Source organism: Salmo salar, chromosome ssa04, assembly GCF_905237065.1.
Source record: "Salmo salar chromosome ssa04, Ssal_v3.1, whole genome shotgun sequence".
NCBI classification, from domain to species: Eukaryota; Metazoa; Chordata; class Actinopteri; order Salmoniformes; family Salmonidae; genus Salmo; species Salmo salar.
Window position 1 is genome coordinate 87,607,962 of NC_059445.1, and position 10,000 is coordinate 87,617,961.

General features: G+C 50.6%; 1 protein-coding gene across 1 annotated transcript in view; it reads right to left on the bottom strand.

Annotated features, from left to right (window-relative positions):
- The window catches only part of LOC106604043 (hormonally up-regulated neu tumor-associated kinase homolog A-like), a 43,615-nt gene that overhangs the window by 22,404 nt on the left and 11,211 nt on the right, over window positions 1-10,000 (bottom strand). The window contains exon 2 of the mRNA XM_045717474.1: window positions 1,788-1,930. Coding sequence (XP_045573430.1) covers window positions 1,788-1,930 — 143 coding nt within the window. The remainder of the gene's footprint in view (window positions 1-1,787; window positions 1,931-10,000) is intronic.

Sequence of the window (10,000 nt, forward strand, 5' to 3'; positions counted from 1 at the left end):
TGATGATAACAGGACACAGCTCCATCACCAGGTAGTAACTGATGATAACAGGACACAGCTCCATCACCAGGTAGTAACTGATGATAACAGGACACAACTCCATCACCAGGTAGTAACTGATGATAACAGGACACAACTCCATCACCAGGTAGTAACTGATGATAACAGGACACAACTCCATCACCAGGTAGTAACTGATGATAACAGGACACAACTCCATCACCAGGTAGTAACTGATGATAACAGGACACAGCTCCATCACCAGGTAGTAACTGATGATAACAGGACACAACTCCATCACCAGGTAGTAACTGATGATAACAGGACACAACTCCATCACCAGGTAGTAACTGATGATAACAGGACACAGCTCCATCACCAGGTAGTAACTGATGATAACAGGACACAGCTCCATCACCAGGTAGTAACTGATGATAACAGGACACAACTCCATCACCAGGTAGTAACTGATGATAACAGGACACAACTCCATCAACAGGTAGTAACTGATGATAACAGGACACAACTCCATCACCAGGTAGTAACTGATGATAGCAGGACACAACTCCATCACCAGGTAGTAACTGATGATAACAGGACACAACTCCATCACCAGGTAGTAACTGATGATAACAGGACACAGCTCCATCACCAGGTAGTAACTGATGATAACAGGACACAACTCCATCACCAGGTAGTAACTGATGATAACAGGACACAACTCCATCACCAGGTAGTAACTGATGATAACAGATGACAGGACACAACTCCATCACCAGGTAGTAACTGATGATAACAGATGACAGGACACAACTCCATCACCAGGTAGTAACTGATGATAACAGATGACAGGACAACTCCATCACCAGGTAGTAACTGATGATAACAGATGACACAACTCCATCACCAGGTAGTAACTGATGATAACAGATGACAGGACACAACTCCATCACCAGGTAGTAACTGATGATAACAGATGACAGGACACAACTCCATCACCAGGTAGTAACTGATGATAACAGATGACAGGACAACTCCATCACCAGGTAGTAACTGATGATAACAGATGACAGGTCAACTCCATCACCAGGTAGTAACTGATGATAGTACGTTCAGTAGTCTATAGTAGTATAGTATAGTATAGTATAGTATAGTATAGTATAGTATAGTATAGTATAGTATAGTATAGTATGGTATAGTATGGTATAGTATAGTATAGCACAGTATAGTATAGTACCTGTTCTCAGTCTCCAGTATGTCCAGTAGTCTATAGTATAGTATAGTATAGTATAGTATAGTATAGTATAGTGTAGTGTAGTATAGTATAGTACAGTATAGTATAGTACCTGTTCTCAGTCTCCAGTATGTCCAGTAGTCTATAGTATAGTATAGTATAGTATAGTGTAGTATAGTATAGTATAGTATAGTGTAGTATAGTATAGTATAGTACCTGTTCTCAGTCTCCAGTATGTCCAGTAGTCTATAGTATAGTATAGTATAGTGTAGTATAGTATAGTATAGTAGAGTATAGTATAGTATAGTACCTGTTCTCAGTCCCCAGTATGTCCAGTAGTCTATAGTATAGTATAGTATAGTAAAGTATAGTATAGTATAGTACCTGTTCTCAGTCTCCAGTATGTCCAGTAGTCTATTGTATAGTATAGTATAGTATAGTATAGTATAGTATATTATATTATAGTATAGTATAGTATAGTATAGTGTAGTATAGTGTAGTATAGTATAGTATAGTGTAGTATAGTGTAGTATAGTATAGTATAGTATAGTACCTGTTCTCAGTCTCCAGTATGTCCAGTAGCTGGGTGATGTTGGGATGTCTGATCATCTGTTGGATGTGACCTTCTCTACGGAGGTTCTTCGTCACGTAAGAGTCCTTCTTCGCCTTCCTCTTATCGATCACCTTTACCGCGACCTAGGACAGGGAGGAGGTGGGGGGAGGGAGGACCAGAGAGAGAAAAAATAAACAAATCAGTCTAGACTCTGGCTGTGTTTCAAACTCATTAAAGACACGGTCTGCTCCACTTACCCTCGCCTTTTGCCCTTGGGGGAATCCCCGCGGTCGTCGGTCCAAATGATTAGCCAAGCAAGGGAAGTGTGCAACGTATTGCCTGCCTAGCTAGCCCTCGTTTTTAACGGAGTTTGCGAGTGTACAATTATGTTCACTTCGGAACCTGAAACGTCCCCATAATTCAATTCACAATGATTGTACATCCGCTAAGAAAAGTCAGCCGGAACTTCAACGTCAATATGGAGAAGTCAACATACAAGTGTAAGTAAAAAAACAAAATGTAAATAAGTTAGAAATTGTGTAACGAATGCACATGAAGGCGCAAGCACGTCACGTTAAAGTAATTATGTTTTTTTGTTTGGTTAGTTTTGGAAAATTGTAGAATTTAAACATTTTCCATCTTCAGAAGTTCTAGCTAGGCAGGCTAACGTTAGTTTGCTAATTAATTTGCTAGCTTTCATACAGTAGGCATCTATTAACAATTACATATTTAATATAAGTAGACGTGAAAATATAATTGACTGTAGCGCATATAAAAGCACCCACAAGCTGGGCGAACGAGTGAAACATTTCCGGGCAAAATTACTTCCTTCCTCCCTCGCCCCCTCGCCCTGCAAGTGTACACTCATCAGACGTCATGATACATCATCTGAAGTGTCGACTTAATTTGAGGGCTGAGGGGATAGGGTTGTATCTTTTAAGTGTTTGGACCGCACTCTATATATGATAGACAGAGAGACAGCCTGACCTCATCACTCTCTGAGACAGCCTGACCTCGCCACTCTCTGAGACAGCCTGACCTCGCCACTCTCTGAGACAGCCTGACCTCGCCGCTCTCTGAGACAGCCTGACCTCGCCACTCTCTGAGACAGCCTGACCTCGCCGCTCTCTGAGACAGCCTGACCTCGCCACTCTCTGAGACAGCCTGACCTCGCCACTCTCTGAGACAGCCTGACCTCGCCGCTCTCTGAGACAGCCTGACCTCGCCGCTCTCTGAGACAGCCTGACCTCGCCGCTCTCTGAGACAGCCTGACCTCGCCACTCTCTGAGACAGCCTGACCTCGCCGCTCTCTGAGACAGCCTGACCTCATCACTCTCTGAGACCGCCTGACCTCATCACTCTCTGAGACAGCCTGACCTCATCACTCTCTGAGACAGCCTGACCTCGCCACTCTCTGAGACAGCCTGACCTCATCACTCTCTGAGACAGCCTGACCTCATCACTCTCTGAGACAGCCTGACCTCATCACTCTCTGAGACAGCCTGAGACACTGGCTCAATCCCACTACCTCCACTACCTCCCACTGTCTCAATCCCACTACCCCCCACTGTCTCAATCCCACTACCTCCACTACCTCCCACTGTCTCAATCCCACTACCCCCCACTGTCTCAATCCCACTACCTCCACTACCTCCCACTGTCTCAATCCCACTACCTTCCACTGTCTCAATCCCACTACCTCCACTACCTCCCACTGTCTCAATCCCACTACCTTCCACTGTCTCAATCCCACTACCTCCCACTGTCTCAATCCCACTACCTCCCACAGTCTCAATCCCACTACCTCCCACTGTCTCAATCCCACTACCTCCCACTGTCTCAATCCCACTACCTCCAACATTCTCAATCCCACTACCTCCCACTGTCTCAATCCCACTACCTCCACTACCTCCCACTGTCTCAATCCCACTACCTCCCACTGTCTCAATCCCACTACCTCCCACAGTCTCAATCCCACTACCTCCCACTGTATCAATCCCACTACCTCCCACTGTCTCAATCCCACTACCTCCCACAGTCTCAATCCCACTACCTCCCACAGTCTCAATCCCACTACCTCTCACTGTCTCACACCCACTACCTCCCACGGTCTCAATCCCACTGTCTCAATCCCACTACCTCCCACTGTCTCAATCCCACTACCTCCACTACCTCCCACTGTCTCAATCCCACTACCTCCACTACCTCCCACGGTCTCAATCCCACTGTCTCAATCCCACTACCTCCCACTGTCTCAATCCCACTACCTCCCACTGTCTCAATCCCACTGTCTCAATCCCACTACCTCCCACTTTCTCAATCCCACTACCCCCACTGTCTCAATCCCACAACCTCACACTGTCTCAATCCCACTACCTCCCACTGTCTCAATCCCACTACCTCCCACTGTCTCAATCCCACTATCTCCCACTGTCTCAATTCCACTACCTCCCTCTGTCTCAATCCCACTACCTCCACTACCCCCCACTGTCTCAATCCCACTACCTCCCACTGTCTCACACCCACTGTCTCAATCCCACTACCTCCCACTGTCTCAATCCCACTACCTCCCACTGTCTCACACCCACTGTCTCAATCCCACTACCTCCCACTGTCTCAATCCCACTGTCTCAATCCCACTACCCCCACTGTCTCAATCCCACTACCTCCCACTGTCTCAATCCCACTACCTCCCACTGTCTCAATCCCACTACCTCCCACTGCCTCCCACTGTCTCAATCCCACTACCCCCCACTGTCTCAATCCCACTGTCTCAATCCCACTACCTCCCACTGTCTCAATCCCACTACCTCCCACTGTCTCACACCCACTGTCTCAATCCCACTACCTCCCACTGTCTCAATCTCACTACCTCCCACTGTCTCAATCCCACTGTCTCAATCCCACTACCCCCCACTGTCTCAATCCCACTACCTCCCACTGTCTCAATCCCACTACCTCCCACTGTCTCAATCCCACTACCTCCACTACCTCCCACTGTCTCAATCCCACTACCCCCCACTGTCTCAATCCCACTACCTCCACTACCTCCCACTGTCTCAATCCCACTACCCCCCACTGTCTCAATCCCACTACCTCCACTACCTCCCACTGTCTCAATCCCACTACCTTCCACTGTCTCAATCCCACTACCTCCACTACCTCCCACTGTCTCAATCCCACTACCTTCCACTGTCTCAATCCCACTACCTCCCACTGTCTCAATCCCACTACCTCCCACAGTCTCAATCCCACTACCTCCCACTGTCTCAATCCCACTACCTCCAACATTCTCAATCCCACTACCTCCCACTGTCTCAATCCCACTACCTCCACTACCTCCCACTGTCTCAATCCCACTACCTCCCACTGTCTCAATCCCACTACCTCCCACAGTCTCAATCCCACTACCTCCCACTGTATCAATCCCACTACCTCCCACTGTCTCAATCCCACTACCTCCCACAGTCTCAATCCCACTACCTCCCACAGTCTCAATCCCACTACCTCTCACTGTCTCACACCCACTACCTCCCACGGTCTCAATCCCACTGTCTCAATCCCACTACCTCCCACTGTCTCAATCCCACTACCTCCACTACCTCCCACTGTCTCAATCCCACTACCTCCACTACCTCCCACGGTCTCAATCCCACTGTCTCAATCCCACTACCTCCCACTGTCTCAATCCCACTACCTCCCACTGTCTCAATCCCACTGTCTCAATCCCACTACCTCCCACTTTCTCAATCCCACTACCCCCCACTGTCTCAATCCCACAACCTCACACTGTCTCAATCCCACTACCTCCCACTGTCTCAATCCCACTACCTCCCACTGTCTCAATCCCACTATCTCCCACTGTCTCAATTCCACTACCTCCCTCTGTCTCAATCCCACTACCTCCACTACCCCCCACTGTCTCAATCCCACTACCTCCCACTGTCTCACACCCACTGTCTCAATCCCACTACCTCCCACTGTCTCAATCCCACTACCTCCCACTGTCTCACACCCACTGTCTCAATCCCACTACCTCCCACTGTCTCAATCCCACTGTCTCAATCCCACTACCCCCCACTGTCTCAATCCCACTACCTCCCACTGTCTCAATCCCACTACCTCCAACTGTCTCAATCCCACTACCTCCCACTGCCTCCCACTGTCTCAATCCCACTACCCCCCACTGTCTCAATCCCACTGTCTCAATCCCACTACCTCCCACTGTCTCAATCCCACTACCTCCCACTGTCTCACACCCACTGTCTCAATCCCACTACCTCCCACTGTCTCAATCCCACTACCTCCCACTGTCTCACACCCACTGTCTCAATCCCACTACCTCCCACTGTCTCAATCTCACTACCTCCCACTGTCTCAATCCCACTGTCTCAATCCCACTACCCCCCACTGTCTCAATCCCACTACCTCCCACTGTCTCAATCCCACTACCTCCCACTGTCTCAATCCCACTACCTCCCACTGCCTCCCACTGTCTCAATCCCACTACCCCCCACTGTCTCAATCCCACTGTCTCAATCCCACTACCTCCCACTGTCTCAATCCCACTACCTCCCACTGTCTCACACCCACTGTCTCAATCCCACTACCTCCCACTGTCTCAATCCCACTACCTCCACTACCTCCCACTGTCTCAATCCCACTACCCCCCACTGTCTCAATCCCACTACCTCCACTACCTCCCACTGTCTCAATCCCACTACCCCCCACTGTCTCAATCCCACTACCTCCACTACCTCCCACTGTCTCAATCCCACTACCTTCCACTGTCTCAATCCCACTACCTCCACTACCTCCCACTGTCTCAATCCCACTACCTTCCACTGTCTCAATCCCACTACCTCCCACTGTCTCAATCCCACTACCTCCCACAGTCTCAATCCCACTACCTCCCACTGTCTCAATCCCACTACCTCCCACTGTCTCAATCCCACTACCTCCAACATTCTCAATCCCACTACCTCCCACTGTCTCAATCCCACTACCTCCACTACCTCCCACTGTCTCAATCCCACTACCTCCCACTGTCTCAATCCCACTACCTCCCACAGTCTCAATCCCACTACCTCCCACTGTATCAATCCCACTACCTCCCACTGTCTCAATCCCACTACCTCCCACAGTCTCAATCCCACTACCTCCCACAGTCTCAATCCCACTACCTCTCACTGTCTCACACCCACTACCTCCCACGGTCTCAATCCCACTGTCTCAATCCCACTACCTCCCACTGTCTCAATCCCACTACCTCCACTACCTCCCACTGTCTCAATCCCACTACCTCCACTACCTCCCACGGTCTCAATCCCACTGTCTCAATCCCACTACCTCCCACTGTCTCAATCCCACTACCTCCCACTGTCTCAATCCCACTGTCTCAATCCCACTACCTCCCACTTTCTCAATCCCACTACCCCCCACTGTCTCAATCCCACAACCTCACACTGTCTCAATCCCACTACCTCCCACTGTCTCAATCCCACTACCTCCCACTGTCTCAATCCCACTATCTCCCACTGTCTCAATTCCACTACCTCCCTCTGTCTCAATCCCACTACCTCCACTACCCCCAATGTCTCAATCCCAATACCTCCCACTGTCTCACACCCACTGTCTCAATCCCACTACCTCCCACTGTCTCAATCCCACTACCTCCCACTGTCTCACACCCACTGTCTCAATCCCACTACCTCCCACTGTCTCAATCCCACTGTCTCAATCCCACTACCCCCCACTGTCTCAATCCCACTACCTCCCACTGTCTCAATCCCACTACCTCCCACTGTCTCAATCCCACTACCTCCCACTGCCTCCCACTGTCTCAATCCCACTACCCCCCACTGTCTCAATCCCACTGTCTCAATCCCACTACCTCCCACTGTCTCAATCCCACTACCTCCTACTGTCTCACACCCACTGTCTCAATCCCACTACCTCCCACTGTCTCAATCCCACTACCTCCCACTGTCTCACACCCACTGTCTCAATCCCACTACCTCCCACTGTCTCAATCTCACTACCTCCCACTGTCTCAATCCCACTGTCTCAATCCCACTACCCCCACTGTCTCAATCCCACTACCTCCCACTGTCTCAATCCCACTACCTCCCACTGTCTCAATCCCACTACCTCCCACTGTCTCAATCCCACTACCTCCCACTGCCTCCCACTGTCTCAATCCCACTACCCCCCACTGTCTCAATCCCACTGTCTCAATCCCACTACCTCCCACTGTCTCAATCCCACTACCTCCCACTGTCTCAATCCCACTACCTCCCACTGTCTCAATCCCACTGTCTCAATCCCACTACCTCCCACTTTCTCAATCCCACTACCCCCCACTATCCCAATCCCACTACCTCCCACTGTCTCAATCCCACTGTCTCAATCCCACTACCCCCCACTGTCTCGATCCCACTACCTCCCACTGTCTCACTCCCACTGCCTCCCACTGTCTCAATCCCACTACCTCCACTACCCCCCACTGTCTCAATCCCACTACCTCCCACTGTCTCAATACCACTACCTCCCACTGTCTCACACCCACTGTCTCAATCCCACTACCTCCCACTGTCTCAATCCCACTACCTCCCACTGTCTCACACCCACTGTCTCAATCCCACTACCTCCCACTGTCTCAATCCCACTACCTCCACTACCTCCCACTGTCTCAATCCCACTACCCCCCACTGTCTCAATCCCACTACCTCTCACTGTCTCAATCCCACTACCTCCCACTGTCTCAATCCCACTACCTCCCACTGTCTCAATCCCACTACCTCCCACTGCCTCCCACTGTCTCAATCCCACTACCCCCCACTGTCTCAATCCCACTGTCTCAATCGCACTAACTCCCACTGTCTCAATCCCACTACCTCCTACTGCCTCCCACTGTCTCAATCCCACTACCCCCCACTGTCTCAATCCCACTGTCTCAATCCCACTAACTCCCACTGTCTCAATCCCACTAACTCCCACTGTCTCAATCCCACTACCTCCCACTGTCTCAATCCCACTACCTCCCACTGTCTCACACCCACTGTCTCAATCCCACTACCTCCCACTGTCTCAATCCCACTACCTCCCACTGTCTCACACCCACTGTCTCAATCCCACTACCTCCCACTGTCTCAATCTCACTACCTCCCACTGTCTCAATCCCACTGTCTCAATCCCACTACCCCCCACTGTCTCAATCCCACTACCTCCCACTGTCTCAATCCCACTACCTCCCACTGCCTCCCACTGTCTCAATCCCACTACCCCCCACTGTCTCAATCCCACTGTCTCAATCCCACTACCTCCCACTGTCTCAATCCCACTACCTCCCACTGTCTCAATCCCACTGTCTCAATCCCACTACCTCCCACTTTCTCAATCCCACTACCCCCCACTGTCTCAATCCCACAACCTCACACTGTCTCAATCCCACTACCTCCCACTGTCTCAATCCCACTACCTCCCACTGTCTCAATCCCACTATCTCCCACTGTCTCAATTCCACTACCTCCCTCTGTCTCAATCCCACTACCTCCACTACCCCCACTGTCTCAATCCCACTACCTCCCACTGTCTCACACCCACTGTCTCAATCCCACTACCTCCCACTGTCTCAATCCCACAACCTCCCACTGTCTCACACCCACTGTCTCAATCCCACTACCTCCCACTGTCTCAATCCCACTGTCTCAATCCCACTACCCCCCACTGTCTCAATCCCACTACCTCCCACTGTCTCAATCCCACTACCTCCCACTGTCTCAATCCCACTACCTCCCACTGCCTCCCACTGTCTCAATCCCACTACCCCCCACTGTCTCAATCCCACTGTCTCAATCCCACTACCTCCCACTGTCTCAATCCCACTACCTCCTACTGTCTCACACCCACTGTCTCAATCCCACTACCTCCCACTGTCTCAATCCCACTACCTCCCACTGTCTCACACCCACTGTCTCAATCCCACTACCTCCCACTGTCTCAATCTCACTACCTCCCACTGTCTCAATCCCACTGTCTCAATCCCACTACCCCCACTGTCTCAATCCCACTACCTCCCACTGTCTCAATCCCACTACCTCCCACTGTCTCAATCCCACTACCTCCCACTGTCTCAATCCCACTACCTCCCACTGCCTCCCACTGTCTCAATCCCACTACCCCCCACTGTCTCAATCCCACTGTCTCAATCC